Genomic DNA, 27269 nt, shown 5'->3' with positions numbered 1-27269 from the left:
AATATTGTATGTACTTTTTTTCTAAGTGCTTTGGAGAAAAGCGTCTGCTAAATGACTAAATGTAATGTCACAATAGAAATAGCCTAGTTTCTACAACGATGGTATTAGAAATTGTATTCAATCTTCCAAAAACATGGTTACTACACGTTTACTATAATAAAACCATAGTTACTATACATTATATTAAAATCATGGTTGGTAGACTTATATTATAATGAACCACAGTAATAATACTTAATTACAAAATAACAAATAATTGAATATAATAAAAACATGGTTTCTGTACGTTAACTGCAAAATAATCACGGTTAATTTGAAAGAAAATGACAAATGGACTGGCAGACTAAGCATTTTGATACCGTTAAAAACCTACAGCATGAAATGCGCCGTATGAAAGTCAATAAGTGAAGATAATGATGATTGACCGCTTCCCAAAGCCCCGCCCTCACCGCTGCCTCGCGCATCCCCTGGTAGCCAATCAGATCGCGGGACTGGCGGCAGGTCGTCGCGTAGCGCTCGCGGAGGATCAGACGCTCCATATTTAGCTCGAGCGAGTCTCTGGCTGTCAGAAAACCTCAAGACAGAGTTGAACTCCAACTCATTTCAACTCGCCTCAGGCGAAGCGCTACAAAACCTAGCGAGCTAGAAAAGTCACCAGCTTCACAGACGGATTTATCGGTGGTCGGGGACTTTGAGAGAAGACGATTTATTACGGGATTTTAATTCCTCTCAGACGGGGAATGTAGCTTAGCTGGTTAGCCCGATCACTAGCGGTAGCAGGCTAGCTGTGTGTCGAAGAGTGAAGGCGGCGTTAGTGCACTTTTCCGACGTAATAACGATATAACATCTCAACAGACCGCCACGGGGTTCCCTGAGACGCGTTTGTGAAGGCGTCGCCGTCACAGAAACAGCGATTCGGTGCTGTTTCGTGGAGGTTGACTGGGAACTTCTCGCTTTAGCGGGCTGGCTAGGCTGGCCGTCACGTCAATCTGTCAGTCGAACCTAAAATCCGGACCAGATAGGGATCCAAACTGGGGAGGAGGGAGTGACACGAAACTTCCCCTTGAGGTCCGGAGGGCCCCTTTTGATATTGGAGCTTTTAGGAAGCCGTTTTTGGAAGGGATTCGAACCCACAACCCGCGAGGAGACACTTGGTCCGGTTGTCACAACCGGTTCGGGCGGCCGAGGGGACTTATTCTAGGTCCGACTGTCTGAAGTTCGTCTACTGCGGGCCGGGGACGGAACCGGACAGAGACCTCATGAATGGAAATCGGCACTACAGGTGTGTATGATGTTGAATTTCTCACGTGCAGCTGTCTGTCATGTCCTTTCTAGTGCTTTAAGATTGAAGGGAACTTCGAGTTTGGTTTGTAAGCAAAGTATTTTAAGGCTTTTAGTGTGTGTATGTATCCCTGCATCATGAAGATCAGAGCATCGTTATTGTTGTGCAGGTGTCTGAGATTCTGATGGATATATTTAAAACCGTCGGATAATAACGTAATGGATAAATGGAAATCAAAAATGGATAATACGGTGGTAAGTAAATGTTAATTTCGAGTGCATGTGTGCTTCTTGGCATATTAAACGCACATATTGTTTATTACTTGGACTTTGAACATGTTACATCATGTTGACGACTAGAAAGTAGAGAGATGCTTGGCTTTAGTATTTGTGTAAAGTTCAACGTTTGAATATAAGAACTTGAGCCTGTCAAAGTTTTTTGTGAATCATTTTGAATTGAATTGGCTTCCCACGTTCATAAATGTGTCAAGTTATAGTTTTAAACACTCGGAAAGTCGTGGAAATTAATGAAATAATTGAAAAAGCAACGACAGCATATATGATAAGAAGTAATAATACTATTCAAATGAAAAATGTTTCATCCAATTGAGTAATATGTGTCTTAATGATTCTTCACAAAAAGATTCTCAGTGTTAATGTTTTTGGAAAATCCTCATTCGGTTATCACAAATGACTTGAAATGTGATGTAAATTCATTCAAAATCAGAATCCTGCTTTTCTGTCTTTTTAAAGTAATGTTCATAGGTTAATTTTGTGAGGTCTCTTGTTTGACTCTCCAAATGTCTCCTGATCTGTAAAGACATTTGTTTGAGAATCGTCTTCTTTCTACAGGCTTTTGTTTCTTTAATGCGTAATATTAAGTGTTTACGCTAGTATTTGATCACAGTTTTCTTGTATTGTGCTTCAGATGAGTGCGATTATCTCATTGTACCTCATGATGGGCATTTTAAAGACTGTGACTACATTCTGTGGTTTTTAAGTTATGAGTCATTTTGGTTTCAAGAGGCACTAGTCATATTGAGGGGGGGGGGCAGTTTGCCTCTAATAGTACATGCTGAATGTGGGTTAAAATCGGGTCAAGAGGCAATGTCTGGGAAAAGGCTAGTGACCTCCCATAGCCATACTGACCTTAAGGTCAGGAGTTTATTATTTGTAGAGATTTGTAACACTGTCTTTTTCTATTACAAATCTTATAAGGACTATTTCTCTCCTCTCTGATTTTTCAATGTGTTACTTTTTTGAAAACAACATGGATTTCTTTGTTTGACTAAGGGGTCTACATGGGCTGTGGGAGGTCTCATACTTGTCACCTCTGAAATAACCCCATCCGATAGGGGCTTTATAAAGAAATTTTTGCTTGTTAATTGGATTTCCCCTCATAATATACTCATTTGTTCTTCATCAATGATATGCTGTTGTTGGGAAATGAGGGTGTTTCAAGTCTTTGAGAGTAGAACCAGAATGTGTCTGTCTGTCTGTCCCACTCTGCTCTCTGCTGTGCCTAACAATGTCCCTCATAGCTTTTCTAAATTCACATTAAACTTTATCAAGCCTATCTTCCTAAATACTAAATATGTCGTGGTTAGAAATATTTTATAATCCCAAATGTTTCCTGTTGCTCAACCATCAAGGGTCACCACCAAAGAGAGGCGAGCCCTGTTGTTTCACTTTGAGATGTTACTACAGGTAGGTGGGTAGTGGGTACGGGCCAAAATGATGTAATTTTCCCACACAGGACAGGTTGCGTAAACTGTTTTTGGAACTTTCAGGAGCCTTAACTCATCCCCGCCAGCCTATTTAAAAAAAAGTTGCCAGCCTACGCTAGCGTTTTTATAACATTTCACCAAATTTTAATGGCTCACAGTACATTTTCTGTAACATTTATATGGACAAACAATATGTCCAATGAATGAACAGAGTCTCTGCTTTTAAAAGTAACCGTATTCTATCTTAATTAGTTCTTTTTATATCACTCCTTAAATGTGGGTAGGTTTCTTCAAAAATGCATCACTTTGATTTAACAGCTGAGATAATAAACATTTTTTGTGAAAAACTCCGCCCAGATTACACTCGGAAGAATCCTTAAAAACCGATAAGATACTGTATATACGTTCTAGGTTCTGGGATTCTGTACTCTTTCGCAAAGGTGTGATACAGCGCCACCTACTGTACAACAGTACAAACACTGATTGGCGTAATAACTCATGTTTGGCGGGGAACGATTTTTTTTTAATGAGAGAGTCAATGGCGGTGAAAGAGTTAAAGGCGGGGTTTCCCATTTCCGAATTACGCTTGTTTTGACAAAGTCGGGCTGAGAACCAAAACAACCTTGTAGCCAATCAGCAGTAAGGTGCATAGTGCACTGGATGGACATAAGTAGAGCTGAGCGCTGATAAAGGCAAAAGATGGGGGCAGGGGTGTGTCTGTTTTGGTGATTTGAACATCAACAACGGTTATGAGAAATCTGACATCCTGCCATTATGGCACAGTTACTGTATCTATTTAGGGCTGCCCCCAAATAGTCAACTTAACGTTACTCGATGTGAAGGAGGCTTGGTCGAATACCTTTCTTTGGTCGGTTAGTCGCGAAATTCAAATAAAAAAAAACTCATGTGACGTCACACAATCAGTATACACGTTAAAACTTTATGGCGCTGCGCAACTTGGCCAGTGTGACATCACAAGAAACATTTGTATTTGCATTGTATTCGTTCTGTTTAAATTATTTCCTCCACGTTTTTATAAAATATATTTGTCCTAAACCATTTAACCAAAGAACTTCTAGCCTTTTTATTTGTTTGCGTTGTTTTGTACAAAAACGTATTTGTTTGTAGCCTGTTCTTTTTTATTCTAATGTTTGTTGCGTTTATTCATTCGTTCATTTTCATTAATTTCCCTCTTCAATATAATTTTTCAGTTAAGTGTTTTTGCTATTTATTTATTTATTTTGCTTTGCACAAAATTGTTTATGACTTGTCCATAGGCCTCTTTTATCTTTTATTATTTACTTTATTTGTACTTTTTACTATTTTTCTGCTTAATATTTTATTTTGTACTAATATTCTTAAGAGTTAAAGTTTGCGGTATGTTTATTTATTTGATTTCTTTATTTTTTCCCTTTAAAAAATATTTTTTTTACGTTTATTTTATTCAAAAGGGTTTTTACTGTTTATGGTTATTTTTTTGGCAAGTTCATTTGACATGTAGCTGATGTTATAGTTTGTATTTTTGTTAGTTAATTATTTAAATGTACAGGCAGTCTCCTTGCTGTTTTTCCAACACATGATAATTATACATTTTTCTGGTGTTTTGCTGCGGCTCATATATATGCCCTTTTAAGCTCTTAATTTTTATTTTAAATGTTTTACTATTATGATTTAGCATTTCTCTGTAATTCGGTTAAAATCTATTTTCTTAGCTGGTAAACTTAGATTATTTTTTCCCTTGTGTATATACACGCAAGTAATTATGTTGATATGATTAATGGGCTATTATTCGAATAATTGCTGAAATGAAGGGCTACTAGTCGACTAGGAATATCTTTAGTCGTGTTCAGCCCTAATCTATTTACAGCACTTTTAGTTGTTTACACTTTGCCCTGTTGCTGTGTGCTCATGACTTTTAATCGCAGGTCTTTGGTTGAAGGCAAAATGAGAGCAGGAGGTGAGTCCTTCCTGCATGCTTAAGCCCATTGCACATCCGAAATTTGCGTCCGAAATTCCTGCATGTTTAAAAATAAATATGACTGTACATTATTGTCAATCACATTTACACACTGCCTCCGATTTTTTTCTTCCGTCATAAAAAAAATTCGGAACGGCTTCGATATATTTTTCGCATCCGTCAAGCATTTTGAGTGGCATTTTTAACAATGCAGAGACATGGTATAAATGACAGGCAAATACAAATAAATGCATAAGAAAATTTTGGACTGTATGTATGTGCAAAGACCGTCCACAATACCCTCTTTTGCCCCACCCATCGACTGTAAACAGATGACATGGTTTGGGTGGATTCTATGGAGAGTGCAGTTTCCTTTAAACTTGTGTTATGGAAAGGGGTCACTGCTTTTCATGTAAAATTAAACTTTGTTGTCACGATTGCTGTCTGATTGATCCTATTTTTCGCTGTAAAGCTTCTAGGTCTGTCTGCCAATGCTTGGATTTTGTTGTGTGAAACCAAGAAAGAATTTTCTTCTAGAACCATTATTTCACCAGTTATAGTCATCAGGTTAGAATGTTTAAAACAAACACCAAGACAATAAAAACTTTGATAAAAAATAATATATTTATTGCCTGTTTTCGTGTTTTTCATTTAGATGCACCGATATGCCAATTTGAAAAATTCAACTGCATATCAGCGACAAATACATTGTGAATATTCAGACCGTTGTCTAGTAACCATGACCTTTCAAGAATGTTATGCTTTTTTTACAAACTTCGACAAATCCAACAGGAAAGGATGCTTAAAAGTGCACAGGCCATAAATTAAGTAAAACATGGTGGATATAAGGAAAGCCCTCCGTACTGGCTTGTCAGCCTGGGGAATGTTTTCATGGCGGTAACATACGTGGGCTTAGCAATCTCTCTGTCTACATGAGGCCCTCTATTGCTTTTAGGGCCTTTTTTCTTTGAAAGTTGGTTGGGGGATGGCAGAGGGGCTCGTTGAGGGGAATTTATACAGGAAGAGAACCCAGACGCAGATATTTGAAGGTAAGAGAAGCAGGCATTGACATAGACTATGCAATAGGGTTCTTTCTTTATATTTATTGACCATTTTGTGTTGGGTTCAATTTCTCACTTTCTGCTGGCATATTGACCCATTTGCCACAAAGTGTTTCATTCATTTGAGTTAGAATTTTTATCCAAAATGAATGGTATTCATTCAGCTACACTGCTGGTGTGGTCAGGGGTTCAGGCTGTTTTCCCCTGCGTACCTTGCCACATTCCATCCCCCCTAACCCTGCTTTGATTGGTTGGTTGGGGAATATACTCCACTTGATAAAATCACCATTAAAGCCAGTTGCAGAGGCGCGTTAAATATTGAATATTAAACATTATTAAAGGCCTAAATAATATATTCCCCCTAGTCCTTGCAGCCCTGCAGAATGCACAATGATGATGCCATTGCTTGAACTCTGTATCCTCATCTCCGTATTACCGTATTTTCTCATAAGTGCTGTTTGGTGGTGCCGTGCCAGTCGGTTTGCCAACTGTACACATGCGAAGTCGCACACGCTTCAACTTCCCATCACGGTTCTGTCACTCATCGTCTGAACTCTGCGCCGTGACTGATGCCTTTGTGTCCTGTCCGCTGAGCACTCGTCCTGTTCCCACAGCCCAGGCCTCTGGATTAGACTCACAACAGCTGTATTGTGTGTGTGTGTGTGTGTTTGCTGTAGTTTGCTAGGCAGAGTTAGACAGCCTGGAATACAGTAGCGCATTTATCGGTGAAAATGTAGTAAAAGACCAGATTGGCTGGTCAGCAGTTAGTGAATTCTTCAGCCATCTTTTGCTCAGGCTGATTTTAAACTACATTATCGTCCCGTTTATGGTTTTGTTATGGTAGTATTTGGTCGGTATACTTGGTACTTAAGGCTGCACAGTTTAGGATATTTGAGGCTAGTTGATATATATCCTTATGAAACCTCGTATGTCTAAATTCACTGTTTTCCATCAAATGGAAAAACACTCAACTCAACTCAACTCAACTTTATTTATATAGCGCTTTTTACAATTTTCATTGTTACAAAGCAGCTGTACATGAGACACATTTAATACAAGTATGAATTCTAAAGCAGCCCCCCCGGCCAGGCAGATAGTGCAAAACAATATGCAAACGGTGGTGAGGAACCCAAAACTCCCATCGAGAAAAAAAACCTCAGGGGAACCCAGGCCCAACCAGGGGATTCCAGTTCCCCTCTGGCAAAAGCTGCTGCCTCTGCACAAGCTCATCAGTGCTTGCACAACAAGGCTTAATAAAAATATAAAAATTAAAGATTATCATTAACAATCTAATAGCATTTGAAATGTTGTAGAAAAAAAACAAAGTTGTCGCGTCCTTTATCCAGCTCTATCCTCTTAGCACTTGTCAGGTCACCGCTTCCCATTCTCAGCTCTGCCATCAGGTCTGGGCATGAACTGCATCCTGCGGTAACCTTGGAACAAAGAGACAAGACTGGCTGAGAGTAGAGTACTGTTCTGCACTCTTTGATGCAACAAGTACATCATTTGTTGTTGGATGTGTTCCTGGTTCCGGTTGATCTAAATAATGCAGCCTAAATCCTCTGAGGATTAATATTATGGAGGTGTAGTGTATGCAAGATTAAAAAGATGAGTCTTTAGTCTAGATTTAAACTGACAGAGTGTGTCTGCCTCCCGGACCGTGCAGGGAAGAATATTCCAAAGTTTAGGCGCTAGATAAGAAAAGGATCTACCACCTGCACTTGATTTTGAAATTCTAGGTATTACCAACTGACAGGACCCCTTAGAGCGTAATGTACGTGGTGGTCTGTAATACAATAGAAGTTCATTCAAATACTGCGGCGCTAGACCATGTAGGGCTTTATAGGTAATAAGCAAGATCTTAAAGTTAATGCGATGCTTTATAGGTAACCAGTGCAAGGTTGACAGAACCGGGGTTATATGCTCATACTTTTTTGTACGTGTAAGAACTCGAGCTGCCGCGTTTTGAACCAGTTGCAGTTTTTGTAATAGGCCCGCAGGGCAACCACCTAGAAGTGCATTACAGTAATCTAGTCTAATCTAACACTGTAATTTTTAAATAATAAGCTATATACTGTAAAGTATTTTAATCATTTTGATTGGTTAGATATATTTGCATAACCCAGTGACAAACACCAAGGGTGACTAGTAAGACAAAAAGGCAAAAAAAAAAAATGGAGATGCGATATGTATAAATACTTTACAGTATACTGTAATATATATAAAGGGATGCCACAAAACTCAATATAATATTGAACCGTTCAGTACGACCTCCACGGTTCAATACGTGCTAGTGAATTAAGGTTTTCCGGTTTTGCGTTTCAATTATTTCCGTGTTTAAACCAAAAACTGACGCGATTTTTGCTTAAAGATAATAAAATAAGTAAAGTTAAATAAAGAGAATTGCAGTTAAATAGTTTTTTTTCCTGTTCCTGTTACACAAGCAAATAAGTATGAAAAAACACTTTAATGTGCCAAGCCATCAGAACTGAACCAAATACCGTGGATGAAAAACCAAGGTTTGTATTGAATCGTGGGTGAGCTGTTTGTTGCATCCCCAGAAGAGTGAAGAGTTTGAAGAGTTTGTTTCTGAAATGAGAACTCCGTTTTTACATATTTTCAAAACTCATCTGTTTTATTGTGTTATAGTAGTTTGCTAGTTTGAGTTATTATGGCTTAAATCAAAACAAACCAACTGCGGTTTGATTGATATTAATAAAAAAACATGATTTTTCATGAACAAACTCTTCATATCTAATTAACTCTTCACAACTAATTTGTATATATTTTTTGATATTCCGAAACAACACATGCATTACAGATTTTGTTTAATCCTGATCTCACAGCTGATTGGTCGACAATAAACATTCTTATATGACGTGCAGCTTCAATGCTTTCAGTGTAGATGAGGACAAGCTGCCGCGAAACAACGTCAGCCGCTTCCAGTGTAGGCATGGTGTTATTGTGCAAACATGGCCACGGTGTGAATGAGTTCCTGCGGTAATGATTCAGAGGGCGGCAGCAGAAGCAGTACTGCCTCTCAGCCCAATGATGAATTATTGTTAATCACTCTTTCCACATGGAATCCAGAAAATTGTGCATTATCTTAATTTTTTTGTTTTGTTTTTGATCCACCTAAAATTACCGGCTGCGTTCTGATAGCATATCTCTGTGAATGTCAGACTCCAGTCATGGTCACTTCGAGCCTTTCATGTTGCTGCCTGTTTACGGGTCACCTGAGGACACCGGTGTTTGCCAGCAGTCCGGCGAGGAGAGCTTTCTCCCTTTTCATATTTTTGGGGGGTTTTGAGCTGCTGGCGTTTTTCTGTCTGATTTGAAGATGTACTGACAAATGAGAGGAATGAAGCTCCTATAATTTTGCCATCACAGAGCAGACTGTCTCTGTCCTCGTTTTTACAGGGCATTTTAATGACAGGATGTTGAAATTACGGAGTCATTTCCGATACTCCCGTGTCTTCAAAACATAATGAGCTGAGGTCTGACAGTTTTTAGCTAAACAAAGAAATTTATACAGATTTGTAACAATCTAAGGGTGAATAAATGATGACCCTTTTTTTTTGTCAAATATACCTTTAAGCGTGTTATGGTCAATTCTTAGCATGGATGGCAGTCGGTCACAGTTTACTCATTTTACAACTATAATATAGCAAAGATTGTGAAATGCATTCATACAATAGCTCACGAGACAATGGAAGAATGTAGATTATTAAAAAAACACAAATGTTGTATAAAATTTTTTTTTCTTGAGGGTCTATATATGGTAGAAAACTAAAACATAGAGCTATGCATCAGCATATATAATGTAATTTTTTATGTTTTGTTCTTTTATTGCTTCAAAATTATGAGAGTTCCCTTAAACTCTTTCCTAGTTTTATGTGAAACTTTAGCTTTATTAAGTTTTTATTACTTTTTATTTTTAACATAAGGTTCCATAAAATATTTAAATATATTTTTAAATAATGTTGTAATTTTTTTTGTCAAAAAAATCAGCTAAATTTTTTAACTCTTTCTGAATTTTTGTGGTACTATCGTATGGTGAGTTTTGTTTCATTTCAGAATTTTTGTGTTTCTTCTTGTGATAAGATTAAATCATATGAGTAGTATCTATAAGTGCTGTGTTTCTGTTCATCCAGGGAGTTATAGATGATTTTCTATATTTTGTCACTTTATTTGATGTCACAAAGTGTGACCTCCAGCAGAAATATAAGCTTACTCGAATGACGATTTCCTTTTCTGATCCTTGCGCACTTCGTTTCTTTTTTTCTCTCTGTTATTCCGAGTGGCCTTGGTGCTTGGCTACGTTCCCTCTTAAGAGATGTGTTTCTGTGAGAGAGAGAGAGAGAGAGAGAGAGTCGTGTACAAGTGCTTTGGAGTGGGCAGCAATTGGAACAAAAGCTCTACCCTGAGACCAGAGTCAAGGAAGCGTGTGGTATAAATGACTCATTTGTAGAGTACAGTGTGTGGTTGAATGCGTGGAGGTTGAAAAGCACCGCCCACCAGCTTCATTGCCTCCACGAAAGCCCTCTCAAAACGTAAATCAGAAAATCCCAGCATCCTTTTCACACCCCTAAGCCTGGCTCTGAATCTAAATGTCATGCGTACGTGTCAGAGTGTCTGTGTTCAGAGTAACATTTAATCGTTATCAGTCTCCTCGAGGCGTTTTCCATGACAAAGGTTTGTGCCAGCGGAGCGACGTCTGGAGTTTCAGACCCCCCTGTGTGTCCAGTGACTTGTGAATGACTGGGGTCCTTTCGAAGAGCCTTGTGTCTGCTGTAGGAAGCCAAAAGCTGAAAACAAGGGAGGTCAGATTCCTGACAGAGCAGCTATAGAGAGTTGATTTAATTTAATTTAAGATTTCCAGAGATGAACAATTAAAAAAATTGTCTGTGAAAGAGCAAGACTTTTTCACAAACAATTTACAATGCATGATGGGCGTGGGTAGGTGCTTTTAGGTTTTTGCTTCATTTCCTGGCTGTAACCATGGTAACGACTGGGTTGATCTTCCTTTGGGGTTTGGGTTGTTCTTTACTGTCAATTTAACATTATTTTAAAGCGGTCATATGGCATCAACACGCGTTTTTCTGTGTATTTGATGTGTTGTAAGTTGCCCATGGATGTATTAGACACGTTAAACTGCAAAAATGTAAGTGTCAGAACAAAAGATGCATTGTATCCAAAACCGAATACTCTCCCAGACCTGCCTGAAACGCCTGGTGTAACCACACCCCCACAAATCTATATCAGGTCTTGGTATGATTTGACTAAGACCGCTCAAATGTATATACAAGTAAGGTGGTGTACCTGTCAGTACAATTGAAGAGGAACCTGATGTTCCAAATATGGTAAGAGACATACAATTTTTGTCACACGCTTGCAGTATTCCACCAATCACTACACACTGGTTAACTGCCCAATCATAGCACACCTCACTTTTCAGAGCCATGAGCTTTGTTAAAAATCTATGCATTTCCCAGAGGCGGAGCAAAGAAGAGATACAAACATGCAGGGTATGTGGAATATACAGCGTTTTTTAACCTTAAATCGTGTTAACACATTACATTACATCTAAAAAAATCAACAATATTCGTTTAAGCCGAGTCATATGACCCTTTAAATAAAATTGAAGTTAAAATGATTGACGAGTATGTTGAATTTAAGATTGTAAGGTTGTGATGGGATGCCAACTGTTGCATCGCAGCTAATGGGATCATTTAGGGCTAGCGCTTGGTTTCTTTGAGTGAATCTTGTTTCTCTAGTTGTCTTTCTAACACTGTTTGTTCTATACGACTTTTTAGACCGTGTGTGTCCTCTTCAGTAAAGATTATGAGTCAAACTGAAATGAGTCACTCTCAGTGGATCTCAGAAGTGTGCTGTGGGCCTGGACTTTATGTACCAAAGAGAAAAGAGACATCTAATCAAACCTTTGTCTGTGAGGTGAGAGATGTCTAGGACACTGAAGCAGCGCTCAATAACTGTGGTTCACATCCACTATGTTCAGTTCAAAAGAACCCGATGTTCGTGGACATAAATAAAACACTGCGTGTCTGAGGAAGGCAACAGTCGGTTCATGGAGCTCTCATTAATTCAGTTTTTTATTTATTTATTTTGTATTGTTCTTTTCCCCTTCCTCCTCCACAGAGGGCCAGGTTAGGAGGTTTTGTGTGGAAGGAAAACAAACATGCTTGTTTAACATGTGCATTTGATTGTCGGTGAGTCATTATCAGCGATGACTGTAGGCATTTTTCTTAAAGCAGCTGTCTGCCGGTGAGAGGATTAGTTTCACCTCTGTCACGGTTGTTTGAACTTGTCTCACTCTTGCTGGTGTTCGACCAGAACGACGACAAACGTTCCTTAGGGAACCGCCCATCTTTGAAAATTTCTATATGAACAAACCGGTTTACATGTTATTCTCATGCAAGAATGTTGTCATCATTTGCATGTTTTAATATCATGATATAATCACGAGTCTAACGTTTTGTCTCGTTTTCTCTGTGACTCCAGGAGACGTTGGGGCCCAGCCCCTGTTCTCAGTGCCTCGGAGGCCCGGCTATGGCACCATGGGGAAGCCCATCAAGCTTCTGGCCAACTGCTTCCAGGTGGAGATCCCCAAGATGGACGTCTACCTCTACGAGGTGGACATCAAACCCGAGAAGTGTCCTCGGCGTGTGAACCGGTAGGCTGTTCAGAATCTGAACCTCGTAATTGACTCTTGTAGACTTTCGTCTGATGAGAGTTGTCTTCGCAGGGAGGTCGTGGACTCCATGGTGCAGCACTTTAAGGTGACCATCTTTGGGGATCGAAGACCAGTTTATGATGGAAAGAGAAGTCTCTACACAGCAAACCCACTGCCCGTGGCTCCCGCAGGGGTGAGGGACACACAGAAACATTAAATCTGTCACAACACTTAGGAGTCATCTAAAAATGCGTGATCATCAAGAAGTTAAAATAATTAAATTGATCCTGTTTCTTTTATCCAACGCTGCCTCTGTTAAACTATATGTGTTGTTGTTTTGTGTCTGCAGGTGGATCTGGATGTCACACTGCCAGGGGAGGGGGGCAAAGACCGTCCCTTTAAGGTGATGATTAAGTTTGTTTCCCTGGTGAGTTGGCACTTGTTGCACGAGGTACTGACGGGTCGCAGTATGGCTGAGCCCCTGGAGCTAGACAAGCCAATCAGCACCAACCCTGTTCACGCCGTGGACGTTGTCCTCGCCACCTTCCCTCCATGAAGTGAGTGCAGGTGCTGCTATTATGTGTCCAGATATCTCGCACGCAGACAAACTTGATCTGCTCATTAAACAACGAACAGAGTTCCCATTATTACACCTTTTTCAGAAACGTAATTAATTGAAATACTTTTGATATTTTAGATTTTTAAAACAAAGATATTCTGCTTATGAAGTTTGTAGTTCAGCCCTAGTGAAAGCATTAAACCTCAATTGCCTGAATCATTTTTGTTCGGTTTCTCTCAGGTACACACCAGTGGGCCGATCCTTCTTTTCCGCCCCAGAGGGCTATGACCATCCTCTGGGTGGGGGTAGAGAGGTGTGGTTTGGCTTTCATCAGTCTGTCCGACCAGCCATGTGGAAGATGATGCTCAACATCGATGGTGGGGCTCTAGTTTGAGTTTCGATTTCAGTACTAGCTTGTAGATCCAAGATTTAGTTTTTCTCTCTGAGATGAGCAAAATAGAGACATGTCCTAGGCTGAAAAGTAAATATTTTATTAATCAAACAATTGATTAATAATTGTTCAATAAATTCTTAATAATGGAACATTCCTTGGCGTTTTCTAATTGGTGCAGCAGCACACATTACCAACACAACTAAAATTTCCCCCATTAATACATAAATGTATAATTGGGTCATGAAAACTATGACATAACACAGCTGTAACCATCAACATGTTTTACTGTTTTTTTTCTTTACTAATATAAAAATGAAAAAGAAGAAAGTACTTGATTCATACAAAATGTTTATTGGTCAACAAAACTCATTTCAAGCCTTCAGCTCACAGTATGAGAACATTTCACACTGTTGCCGTGGGGATGAAGAGCAGGGGCTCTCTGAGTGAGTGATGGAGGTTTCAGTGTCCCTCTGTCTGGTTGGTTTTCCCGCTCTCTAACTCCCACAAGTCAATTGGGTGTATTGTCTGCGCCGCCCCTTCTGTATTAAAAGAAAGGGAAAACTCTAACCGTCTGGATGTCTCTCCTTTCACTCACTTATTGTGAAAGATATAATGGAGCGTATGGGCTCAGAAAGAGCGCGAACGTATAAAACACATGAATTAGCAGTCAAACCGGCTTTGAGTTCACACCAACATTTGTTGAGAAGTGTTTGTGTGCACATACATTAAAAGAAACCATACTTTTTACTTTAGCAGCTTATTATTATAACAGCTTATTATAACTTAGTATTTTTTTGTATATTTATTATTTCTGACAGACAGATAAATACATATTTTGGTCTGTATGTCAATATACAGCTGTGGAAAAAATTAAGAGACCATTTCAGAGTGTTTTTCTGATTTAAAATGTACAATATCTTGGTAAAAGTATCATTTTTGTTTCATTCTGTGAAGAACATTTCTCCCAAATTTCAAATAAAAATATTGTATTTATTTGCAGAAACAAGATGCTCTGTATTTTTCCAGACCTCAAATACCGCAAAGAAAACAAAACAAGATCATATTCACTTTTTAAGCGATGAAACAGTCACATTTGTATTTGATAACCTGGATGTTAATTTCAGTGTCTTGTCATGCTATCAAGTCTTTCACATTGCTGTTGGATGACTTTGTCACTCCTGAGGTTAGATTTGATTGAAAATCAACAAACACTGGACTGAAATGAACACAAAACATCTAAAAATGATGATATGAAATGAACATTTGGAATGGTTTCTTAACTTTTTCTCTAGCTTATTTGTTTTGACAATGAGTGATGCTACTGATTTCTCATGATATGTCTTCTTTCCATACATTTGTAGCCACGTTTGATCAGTTTTGACTCTCTTCTGTTTTGTAGTTTCTGCCACAGCTTTCTACAAGGCACAGCCAGTAATTCAATTCATGTGTGAAGTTTTGGACATTCACAATATTGACGAGCAGCCTCGGCCACTCACAGACTCCCACAGAGTCAAATTCACCAAAGAAATCAAAGGTTTGACATTCTGTTTGTGTGACTGTAGTTGTGTTTTTCTGCGTTTTCAGCGTCTTTCTGTGTCTATGACTGCCTTTTGTTGTGTGTGTACTTGTGTGTGTTTACTTGCGTGTGTGTGTGTTTACTTGTGCGTGTGTGTCTTCCTCTGTGGGTGTGTACTTGTGAGTATGTGTTCCTGTGTGAGTGAGTGAGTGTGTACTTGTGTGTGTTCCTGTGTGGGTGTGTGTGGTTATTGCTGTCTGATTGTGTGGTTTATGTGCAGGACTGAAGGTGGAGGTGACACACTGCGGAACCATGCGGAGGAAGTATCGGGTCTGTAATGTGACCCGCCGGCCTGCCAGCCATCAAACGTGAGTCAAACAGTTAAAGCAAGTGAAGAGTGACAAGATGTTATTAATCACAATGTCACATTGATTTAAGATGAGTTTTTGGTAATTACACATCTGGTTTAGTGAAAATGTGTAAAAATAGCTTGAGGTTATAAGTGTCATCAATTGCAGCAACAGTTCATTTGTCAATGCATTGAATTGTGGCAGACAGTATTTCATGCAGTGTGCCCTGTATATTGTTCTAAGCATTTTGGCAAATGTAGCAGATATTCAATGAACACCGTATATTTATTTATATGTTGTACACATGCTATATACTACAAATAGTAAATCAAATTTGCCTTTGTGAACAATTCCCTAATTTTTTTGGTACCTGACTCCAAAAAAGCCATTCTTCTCTCTAGTGCCCTCTAGTGTTGGTTTAGGCAAATAACACTCTTAATTCTGTGCAGGTTTCCCTTGCAGTTGGAGAATGGTCAAACTGTAGAACGAACCGTAGCCCAGTATTTCAGAGAAAAATACAGCCTGCAGCTGAAATACCCTCATCTGCCCTGTCTACAGGTGGGCCAGGAGCAGAAACACACCTACCTGCCTCTGGAGGTGAGTCCTGTCATTCCCACTTTCAAAGTAAACACGGGTGAGATTCTCATCTCTCACACGCTGATGTTTGTGCAGGTCTGCAATATTGTAGCGGGGCAACGTTGTATCAAGAAACTGACAGATAATCAAACATCCACCATGATCAAAGCCACGGCACGTTCAGCTCCCGACAGACAGGAGGAGATCAGCAGACTGGTGAGTGTTGATGCCTTTATATACCTGCAGTATTGTAGTTCTTTTTTAGAACCAATTGTTTCACCAAATTATCGTTTTTAGCCTGTATGCTGTTTATGGTCCCCAAACAGTGTAGAGATTTAATATAGAAAGGTCTGCATTAATTGCCATTTTTAAATAAGACACTGTGTCATTTCATTCATATTCACCTTGTTACAACCGAGGCTTGCATAAGCATTTGTCAGCTATGTGTGTTATCAAACTGCAGTCCATGTGGTCGATCTGAATGGATTGAGTTTGATGTCTGGGCTAATAGAGGTCAGCATTTCAGAGCGCTAACTTTACTGTCAGCTGATTAGCGGCATTGGAGAGGAGTGCAGTGAACTCTTTACCTCACTCTCTACAGATTTACAGTCTGTCAGACGCGAGTACTCTGCTGATAACGTGCGACTGAAGCACCGCTGCACTTTGAATCCAAGCGGCCGACTGAGTCTTCATTTAGATGTGAAGATCTCAAAAATGGGTGTTGAGAGGCAGCGTAGGTGAAACGCTTCTGACATGAGCGCTGAAATGTTCTGCAAAGACAAGACTGGCTTTGAGACTAAGCTAAAAATAACACGGTGAGAGTATTTTTACACTTAGGAGTGTGGCAGGATCTGAGCGGAGGTTTAGTGAAGCACTTCTGGCAAACAGCCTGCGTTTCGCTCTCAGAATAGTGGACTACAGTTCACTGGTTAGTGTACACTGAAGTGTAATCCATTATCACCAATGTCGATGTGAATTAACCACCTTAGAATGTTGATTGTTTGTTTTGAATGGGCCAGTTTGAGCTTATGTTATTTTCAGAAAAAGCAAAAATCTATTTTGAAACAGTTGACTTTAAGTGCAACATCTTGACATGTTTTTTATGTCAACGAAAATAAGTTGTGTGATATTTAGTGTCTCCAAGCAGATGTGCTCATGTAGACCGCGTGGCTCTGTTTGTTTGCAGGTACGCAGCGCTAACTATGAAGCAGACCCCTTTGTGCAGGAGTTCCAGTTTAAAGTGCGAGACGAGATGGCTCACGTGACCGGGCGCGTGTTACCCGCACCCATGTTGCAGTACGGGGGCAGGGTGAGCACAGAGCACTTTATGGTACCCTTCTTTTCAATCACCCACATCTATGTGTGTCTGTCTGTTTGAATGGCCCGCTCCTTGAGTAAACTAACGTCCCCTAACTGCCACTGAGGCCATTGTGGCGTGTGTGTGTGTGTGTTACTACCAAAATAATATGTGTTTTTCTAGAGCTGTTATATAAAGTCACTTAAAAAAATATTGAATGTTTAATATTTTAAATGTTCTTCTATTCAGTTGAATGCATTTTGATGTTGTCTACTAGTCGTATACATTTGTACATGTTTTTATGGAATTACATACATATACAGTTTTATTGGTTCTTGTAAAGTTCGACTTTCAGTCTAGCAATGAGTTCTGCTTTGTGTACGCATGCGTGTTGTGTTTACACTCGTCCCGTGCAGCAGATGAACCGTACGTTGTTGTTACAGAACCGCACCGTGGCTACACCCAGTCACGGCGTGTGGGATATGAGAGGAAAACAGTTCCACACGGGTGTGGAGATCAAGATGTGGGCCATCGCTTGCTTCGCCACACAGAGACAGTGTAGAGAAGAGATTCTCAAGTAAGCCTCTGCCTGTCTCCACCGACAGACACAAAAGTCTGAAATAAAATTCTAAAATAAAAGTCCCCTTTATTGAAAAATCTTAAAAAACGTGCAATCCGGGACTAGGATGTAATGAAGAAACATTGCTTGATTTCATATCGCGAACACATCATGAATGCAATATATCATGAGTATAGGTAAACATTTCTTGTCTTGGTGTCTTTTTTCAGGGGTTTCACAGACCAGCTGCGTAAGATCTCAAAGGATGCTGGGATGCCCATTCAGGGTCAGCCGTGTTTCTGTAAGTATGCACAGGGAGCAGACAGTGTTGAGCCCATGTTCAGACACCTGAAGAACACGTACTCTGGACTTCAGCTCATCATCGTCATCCTGCCGGGAAAAACCCCCGTCTATGGTGAGAGCGTGTGAGGTCACACACGTGTTTGTGCGAATGAAGCCTGTCAGACCTTGATTTCTCTCTGTTGTGTGTGCAGCTGAAGTGAAGCGTGTTGGAGACACTCTTCTGGGAATGGCCACTCAGTGTGTGCAGGTGAAGAACGTGGTGAAAACGTCTCCTCAGACGCTCTCCAACCTCTGCCTCAAGATCAACGTCAAGCTCGGCGGCATCAACAACATCTGGTGCCACATCAACGGTGAGAGACGGAAAATAAATCGTCGTGAAAAAACACTCGTATGAGTGAATAAAAACAGCTTTGACCTCTTAAAATCAACACTTCTTGTGTGTGTGGTGTCTCTTCAGACCGTCAGTATTCCAGCAGCCTGTCATCTTTTTAGGGGCGGACGTCACTCATCCTCCTGCAGGAGACGGGAAGAAGCCCTCCATCGCGGCGGTCAGTTCTTCTTCATTATTTCCTCAAGTTGATGGTTGTTAGTGGCATTGCAGTAAATATTCATGATTTACTTTTTCTGTTGTAATTAAGAAACTTTTCAATAGGACACATTTTGTGTGTATTTTCATTGAAGACTGTTGCTGCTGTATTTTCTTTACATTTTATTGTTGGTTGAGTTTGTTAAGCCAACCTGCCCTGCCCACCTATGGCTGAAAAGACGTCCTGAATGTGCTTTTATGTTTTCTGTCTGTAGGTGGTGGGTAGTATGGACGCCCATCCGAGCAGATACTGTGCCACAGTGCGTGTTCAGCGACCCAGACAGGAAGTAATTCAGGACCTGGCATCTATGGTTCGAGAGCTGCTGATCCAGTTTTACAAGTCCACCCGCTACAAACCCACAAGAATTATCTTCTACAGGGACGGCGTGTCTGAGGGGCAGTTCAGACAGGTGCGGCACAGCACTACCTGAACGACTCGTCTGTTATTCTGATTTACTGTTCGGAAGGTCACCATATGATTTATAATGGGATTTTTATAAAAGCAGTCAAGACAGAATTGTGTATTGTGTACACTGATGTTTTTCTTTACAAAACATTTAATCATTTTTGTATTAGAAAATTGATATATTTTCTGAGAGAAAAATAATCTGAATCATTTATATATGAATTTGTTTGTGTTCACAGGTGTTGTACTATGAGCTGTTGGCCATCAGAGAGGCCTGTATCAGTCTGGAGAAGGAGTACCAGCCTGGCATCACGTATATAGTGGTGCAGAAACGCCACCACACACGCTTGTTCTGTGCCGACCGCAATGAAAGGGTCAGTGCTCTACATCAAATTCAGCATTTTTTGTTTACAAATACACAATACAACCATGTTGTTTTGTCGCTAGAGTACACTAATATTTCACTTAAAATAGTTGAACGGAATGTGTTCAGTAAGAAGCTTTTTCTTAGTAATTAAACCAGAGTTTTGTGTCTAAATATCGATATGGGTACACTTGATAGTTTTTGATCATGTGGACCTTTGAGAAAAGATCATAGCATAACTCTTCAAGTTATGCTATGAAAACTGAATCTCTTCAGTTTCATTATAAAACCCCTTTTTGCTCTCGAAGCCTCTCACGTCGTTTGTGATGTATGATGAAGGGGCTTTTTCACAAAACCTGTTATTATACAGTATACTGTTTATTCCCCTGAAGCCTTGAATATACAAAATTAGATGTTACAAAGCGATTAAAGGACTGAGAGCAAATGAAAGCTTCATAAAAAGAAGTCTTTCTTTCTGTATTCATGTAAAAGTGTTAATAAATATACTGTAACATTGAGAACTCAAAACATGCTTTTTATTTGAATCAGTCATTTGAAAACATAATCGGCCATATTGACGTATAAATAAATGAGAATAATGAACCGGCGAGTGTGGACGAGGTCTGAAGCATTTATGATGAAAGCTGTCAAAAGCTCTATTCAAAACGAAGGCTTCACATTTATTTCGAGTTTCATGTCTGTGTTGAATATGTTCTCTAAGGTCTTTGTGTTTTCTGCACAGGTGGGTCGTAGTGGAAACATTCCTGCCGGTACGACAGTAGATACAGATATCACACACCCCTACGAGTTTGACTTTTACCTCTGCAGTCATGCTGGAATACAGGTACAAACTAACACAACCGGATAAAATCCACCACCATCTTCTGGATTCACTGTTTTGTCTTGAATGGCTTAAGGGGTCATAGAATCAGATTCTTGTTCGACACACAATTTATCATAAATATGTTTTAGCAGTTATCTGGAACATTCACAGAGCAGAAGGTGAACCTCACGAAAAACATTAAAGTCATTTTTACCCTAAAATAGAAAAAGAATATATATGAACTGTAAAGATCATTTCCTTTGTTACTAGAAATAAAAAAACTTAGTAAGAGTCGAACCTTTAATAAAACACTATTATGTTTATACATATTTGATGTACTGCTTTCATTTTATTCCGATATAAAAAAAAGTTTGTATAATGACATTTTTACTGTATAGCAGCATTGCATCTGAAATTTGGCATTTAGAAAAAAATGTGAAATAAAAAGAGACAAATGTAAAGATCCAGGGTGCAGTAGTTCAATGATCACTTATGGGAAGATGTGAATTATCGGTGGTGTCCTTTTCAAACCTCATATCTCCGTATTTCGTGATTTTTATTCTTTTGCTATAAATCATTATTAGTCACCCTTCATGTTTGTCACTGGGTTTTGTAAATATCTAACGAATAAAAGTGCTCGTCAACATTGTGTTCAGTCATTTAAAATGCACAGTGTTTTTCTAATTTCCTGAAAAACAGTGAATTCATCTTGAATTACATCCAAGGTTTTGGAAGGACAGTGACGATATGCGAAAATCTTTGTTTTTGTGAGATTCACTTAGAAACAGCCCTGGTGATTTGATGACAAGCAGAGTTTGTGTCAGTGTCATGTGCACGTCTGTCAGCTGCCGTTGAACTGTTTTCAGGGCACGAGCCGACCGTCTCACTACCACGTCCTGTGGGATGACAACTGCTTCACTGCGGATGAGTTCCAGCTGCTCACTTACCAGTTGTGCCACACGTATGTGCGCTGTACCCGCTCCGTCTCCATCCCTGCGCCAGCCTACTATGCCCATCTGGTGGCCTTCCGTGCCCGCTACCACCTGGTGGACAAAGAACACGACAGGTGTGTGCGCGCGTCATTTGATGAAGCTAAAAACAAGATTGTTAATATTTGGTTGATGATTAAATGTCATCCGGTTTGTTTTCAGCGCGGAGGGCAGCCATGTCTCCGGGCAAAGCAACGGCCGGGATCCACAGGCGCTTGCTAAAGCTGTGCAGATTCACCACGACACCCTGAGGACCATGTACTTTGCCTAAACCAGCTCAGATTCAGCCCGTCTTCAAGTAGTCACACACACAACCGTCGACCACATACACACCATCGACTCCTGCGGACGGAAGCCCGGCCCACCTCGCCCAGTAAATGTGGACCTGACACTGTGCAGCAGGAAGACAGGGCCCACGCTTTAATTCCACATGTGGACCTCTGCACTATTATGCAATATCAAACCAGCCAAACGAGGCCGTTCTGTCACATCCCCTCCAAATCTTTGACGACAACCAAAAGGGAAGCTCTTCTGTGTCCTCCACGTTTATTCACTTCCCCTGCCTGTCACGTCTAGTACCTCAAGGTTTTCTAACGGCACTTTCCCCCTGTGTCCCGGCCTTCTCCGAGGACGAGTTCAGATCGGAAGCAGACTGAGCATGACAGAAAGGAAGATGTCCGAAGAGGAAATGCTCACATGGATGTACTCCTCTCCCGATCTCAATTATTTTTGTAGCCAATGGTGACTTAACTAAGTGTATAAGTGTCAGTTGTGAAGAACCAATTGTGCGTTAGCATACGAAAAGAGAAAATCAAGCTTTTATCATTAGAGAAGTGCCATCGCCGGGCATAGGTCCCTGCCGGACATTTCATTTTATCGCAAATTTTATGCTCTACCTGGGGTGGCTCCAAACACCGTCTGTGAGCTTTTACTTACGCCAACGCAAAGTGATCATGTGTTTTAATGTATACTTTCAATTGTGTTCTTTTTCATTTTGGAAACGCCCAAATTCCCTCCAGTATTTGTGTTGACGAAAAGCAGATGTGTCCTGTCCGCTGCTCCGTTCAGCACATGTTCAGATGTTGCTATCGTACAGTAGTTTAGTGCAATAATCCGTTAGCCGGATGACATTACCTCCTGTGCTCATGCTTTGTGTGCGATTAGAAGAAAACGTTACGGCAGGAGCGAGCGAGCGGGGAATGGCCATTGTGCTTGATGCTTTTTTTAAGGTTGTCAGAGATGTGGCACGTTTGATTTTATTCGTGGTGTTTCATGGCGTGTTAATAAGTGCCTGCTTTCGTAAATGGTTGATGTTGGGTTTGGTCGATCAAAAGTCGGAAATAATAGACCCCTCAATAAGTCCAAGCAGGGGCACAGTTGCGATCACATTCGACTGTATGGCCTTAAAGATTTCTTAAGATGCGGTGTGATCGTGCCGGTCCAGTTGTACACTTAACTTATGTTTTTGTTCAGCATCTCAGTTGTCACTGCCCTGCCTGTTCAAAGGATTACGCTGCTATTTGTACATGTTAAAGTAGACCGGCGGGCTCCATGCTTCAGTCGGCCTGCGGACGAGAGACAGATCGTCCACTCCGGGCTCATGTTTGTAGGTGCCTGTTATTCACTGAAGGGCCACTAGATGTCAGTATCGTGTCTAACTTGAAGAGCGTGTCAGTGAGCGTGGGTGCTTTAATGTCTTTCTCAGCGCCCTGTCTGAAGCATGTCCACCGGATGGTTTTCTGCACTAAACATTGCGTGATGTACGGTGCTATCAGAAATCGGATAGAGACTTCATTGGTAAGATGGGATCATGTTTTATGATGGTGCTGGTCGTGTGTTTTTTCTCTCTCGCCAGGACAGACATTTGTTGTTTATTTTTCTGTGTTTGTTTATTTGTGTTTTGTTTTAATGCATTGAACGGTACAACACTATGGCCAGTCAGAATGAATTTACGGTTAAACGCACATAGCACTAAAAAAACGAATCACTTCAAATCTTATCCATACCAATTTTAGTCCAAACACGAGGTCTAGTATAGTTTTTTGATTATGCAATTACATTTTTGAGATTGAAATAAGTCCTGGAAGGATTTGAATGAGGAATGCATTTAGGTGAATGTTTGTGCTCCGGCACGAGGTTATGAGAGGTAAGCAAAGATTCAGCTTCTGACATTGTGCCCGTTTTATTAGACCTTCCGTCATGAAACCACTACTGGTGCTTCAGAGCCTCACAGAAAACAAGGTTGGAAGTAAAATCGTTTGTGTGGGAATGCCAAATAACCGTCATTTTTTCATGTAAATCTATATATTACTAATAGTTGCCTAAATATGTCTTGTTTGGCCGAGAATAAAAATGCTTTTAATCTTGCCATAATGTCATCACAAACATGAGTGATGTTTTAGTCTTCCAGGCCTTTTAATAGTTCTGCTGTTATTTTCGATTTGTCATGTGTGAACATACTCAAACTTAATATAACCCGATTTGTCATGTGACGACACGCATCAAATGGCATTCAGCACCACTGATGTCACGATGCGCTTTTAAGATATTTTTATTTGTGACCATGAATTACAATTTTCTCAAATTAACGACATCAAACTGTCATGTTATCCCATATATTTTCTTTTTGCAGTCAAACTGCATATTTCTTGAACGCAAGGAATAAAGTCCGAAGTGACATGATGGCGAGATCATTTTTATTTCCGCTCAAACTGTTTGGAAAGGTTTGGACGGATGATGGCAAAGAAACTGGTTTTGGTGAACGTTGAAGGCTTTGTATTGTGTTTATGGAAAGATCGTAGCGTTTGCTTGAACGTGTTGCCTGTTGTAGCTTCCGTTATCTTGGTGAAGGTGGGTCTTTACGTGTAAGGCCACTTCTAAACCAGATGCTCCGTTTTCACCTCGTCTTCGTCCATGATTTAGGGGAGGGTCTTCTTTTAGGGTCGAACACGTAACATGACGTTCAAAGTTCATAGAAAGTGCCTTTCTTCTCGATGGTGCTGATGTATCAGAAACTAAAGAGTATATTAGTCTTACCTTGATGAAGGTGCGCACATGCAAACACACAACACCTTTGGACTTTGATAGCGAGACGATATATTAGCGTGACGATATATGCCAAGTACATGAGCGAAGGGTTGAGCTCTCTATCATACTGTATTAGAGATTTGGACCAACGGAGGTGTTTTCAGGGCCAGAATGGACACAACATAGCCAGACCTTTGACAGCCTAGCATAGCACTTTATAGACTGCCATCCGAACGGAAAACAAAGTCGGTGTGCTTTGCTTTCCTTCTTTAAACCCTCGTAAGCCCCTTTGTGTCGTATTACAGCAAAAGATGCTCTCTTGTATTTGAAATCTTTGCTGTTGCAGGTTCACGCGGATGTCTCACTACGCCTCTATAAAAGAGGTTTTTGTTTTTAGTGGCCTATGGATCTCTGCCCCACGTGAGATGCACACAGTATATGTTTTCTGTGTGACCCGCGTGGCTTGTGTTTGTTGTTGGTCCAGGGAAATGTACCTCGATGACAGATTTCAACACACCGCACCTCACTTACCTTGGTATGCTGCAAATGTTAAGAGTGAAATGAGCTGCAGATGGGTGAACGTCACAAACACCCGCTCATATTTTACACCATTCAATTATCAAGGAGATTTGAAGGACATAGCATTGGGACGTTTGTTTGAGTGACAATTAAGCATCTTTTATTTTCTCTTTAAGATTTGTACCGATTTGAAAGATCATTGCTATTTCCATTTTAACATAAGGCTTTGGGTCAGACTAGAATCCCTCCAATATGGAAAAAAAAAACCACCGCTTAATTGTCATGAAAATGCCACGATGCAAAAAGTCCTAAAAACAGACTTCATACCTGGAAAATAGAATGAAAACATGAGCCGGACTTGTTAAGATGAACCCAGATATTACTTTGATGACAGTATAATGCTTGACTAATGCCTGACAATATCTTTAACACTTTTAAAGAAATCTAGTTGTAAGAAATATATAGTTTTTAAATCATAACAAGTGTCGTATCGTTCGTTATTGAGCCAACTTTTATTTTATTGTCATATTTAAATGTTTATTTCTTTTAATATATTGGAAATATATATGGGAAATATTTAACGGTGTATTTATTGAGGAAGTGCTTCATGCGGCATGTTGGGGGCGTGACGCCCGCGTCCCAACCTTTGACTTCCTCTGACACACACAAGCACAACCACAGAGCGGGCAGCGAGGGTGCCCTAGGAGGAGGTCGATGTGTTTGACATCACTTCCTCTTTAGCCGACGTGTGTCGACCCCGCATCCAAAACTCATCTTTCCAGTAGAGAGGCTCGTCGCACCCGCTCGTGCATCTCATCTCTTTAAGGGACGTAGAACCACACTGACTCGGTTATTTTAAAGAAAAAGCTGATTGATGTTGTTGTTTTTTGTTATCCGGAGCTGCTAAACTCTCAGCCATACAACTTTCCCTGGCTTGTGGGTGAACAGGAAAGATGTTTCGATGCGTCTGGTGCTTTAATGGAGCAGGTGTTATTTGTCTTTCATAATTTGCTTGGGTTTTATTTGTCCTCGTGCCAGAGTCTTTTGAAGCGAGGGGTCCCATTCCACTCAGATATACACGTATAAATATACAGTTTATATATAATGAGCCTCAGCCTTAACTGTACACTTTTACTTTCAGATGTGACCCAAGATGTCTGTCAAGCGCCTTGCGTAGCATACTAACTCTCTTATGGCATCTCGGTTCTTTTGTTGTTTTAACCACTAACTGTGCGACGAGTCCATAACCCTCGACACAAGCGTCGCTCCTAGACTAACAAGAGCAGACGTCTGAACGCACAAGACCTCGGCCTGTGTCTCGTGGCGTCATATCCTAGAAGGACAGAGGCATCGAGCTCCGGCCAAGCTGGTGACAGAATGCACGTCGATTCCTCAAAATGTTTACAAAACGGTTTACTGAAACGTCAAGCTCCAGCATTCCAAAAAAATGGACTGTGAACCATTCAATGAAGACGAATGGAAAGTCTGTCCGTTCCCAATTTCAGTGCTCACCCCTACTTTCATTTTCTGTGCGGTGTCTCTTGGTACGAACACTTGCATCGCCTGATTGTCGCTGTCTTTTGATGCAACCGAAAGAGCCAAAGTACAGTCGTTCCTTTCCGTCGAGTCGGGATGGCGTGTTCAATCCGACCGCAGTGATTCTCAATATCTCCTCTCGTAACACCAGGAGCTCTATGGCTTTGTCCTCTCTTCTCTCTCTCTGATGTACCAAGGGATCCTTCTTTTACCTTGAAATGTCTTTCTTTTGTTTTGTAATACTCTCTTTGTAGATCAATGGCCTTTTAGTGTTGCTTTGCTTCAGTTTGGAGTGTATCTTTCACTAATACTTGCAATAAAAAGCTTTGCTTTTCAAACCGACCTAAAATGTCGTCTGGATTAATTTTTCAATAGCGATGACATGTATATGCTGGTTCTATGTGTGGGATGCAAGATATTAAAATCATGTCGAAGTGATAAAGAAATAAGTGGAAGGCATGTTTATCGTGATGTCCTCCACCAAAACTGCATCTCATTCCTCACCAAAGACTGCAGACTGATGTGCTGATGGAGTCACGCGTGGAGAACGCTGTCCTTAAGTTTGCATTCAACCAATTAGACAAAACAAAGCAGTGTTTGGGTTTTTTCTCTGTGAAAGAATGTCAAGGCAAGATGAATGCTTCACTGGAACAGTTTGGCATTAACCGCACAGCCAGTCGACATTAAGCTATCCTGCCGTGAGAAAAGATATATTAAAGAAACCATCACACTTGGAAGCGTGTGG

The 27269-nt window shown here is 40.3% G+C and overlaps 1 protein-coding gene across 1 annotated transcript; it reads left to right on the top strand.

The window, feature by feature from the left end:
- The first annotated feature begins 465 nt into the window (after positions 1-465).
- On the top strand, positions 466-26866 carry LOC130432691 (protein argonaute-3). Its single transcript, XM_056762182.1, is given in 21 exon segments — positions 466-1282; positions 12549-12720; positions 12793-12913; positions 13070-13253; positions 13256-13277; positions 13520-13656; positions 15073-15207; positions 15470-15557; positions 15989-16136; positions 16212-16331; positions 17302-17424; positions 17856-17989; positions 18202-18386; positions 18466-18603; positions 18606-18624; positions 18732-18822; positions 19076-19270; positions 19506-19640; positions 20373-20474; positions 21320-21519; positions 21605-26866. Coding segments are annotated over 21 exon segments (2577 nt in total). The 5' UTR covers positions 466-1263; the 3' UTR covers positions 21714-26866.
- Positions 26867-27269: the final 403 nt, after the last annotated feature.

Source organism: Triplophysa dalaica, chromosome 12 (assembly GCF_015846415.1).
Source record: "Triplophysa dalaica isolate WHDGS20190420 chromosome 12, ASM1584641v1, whole genome shotgun sequence".
NCBI lineage: Eukaryota > Metazoa > Chordata > Actinopteri > Cypriniformes > Nemacheilidae > Triplophysa > Triplophysa dalaica.
This window is presented reverse-complemented; position numbering and strand designations above follow the sequence as displayed.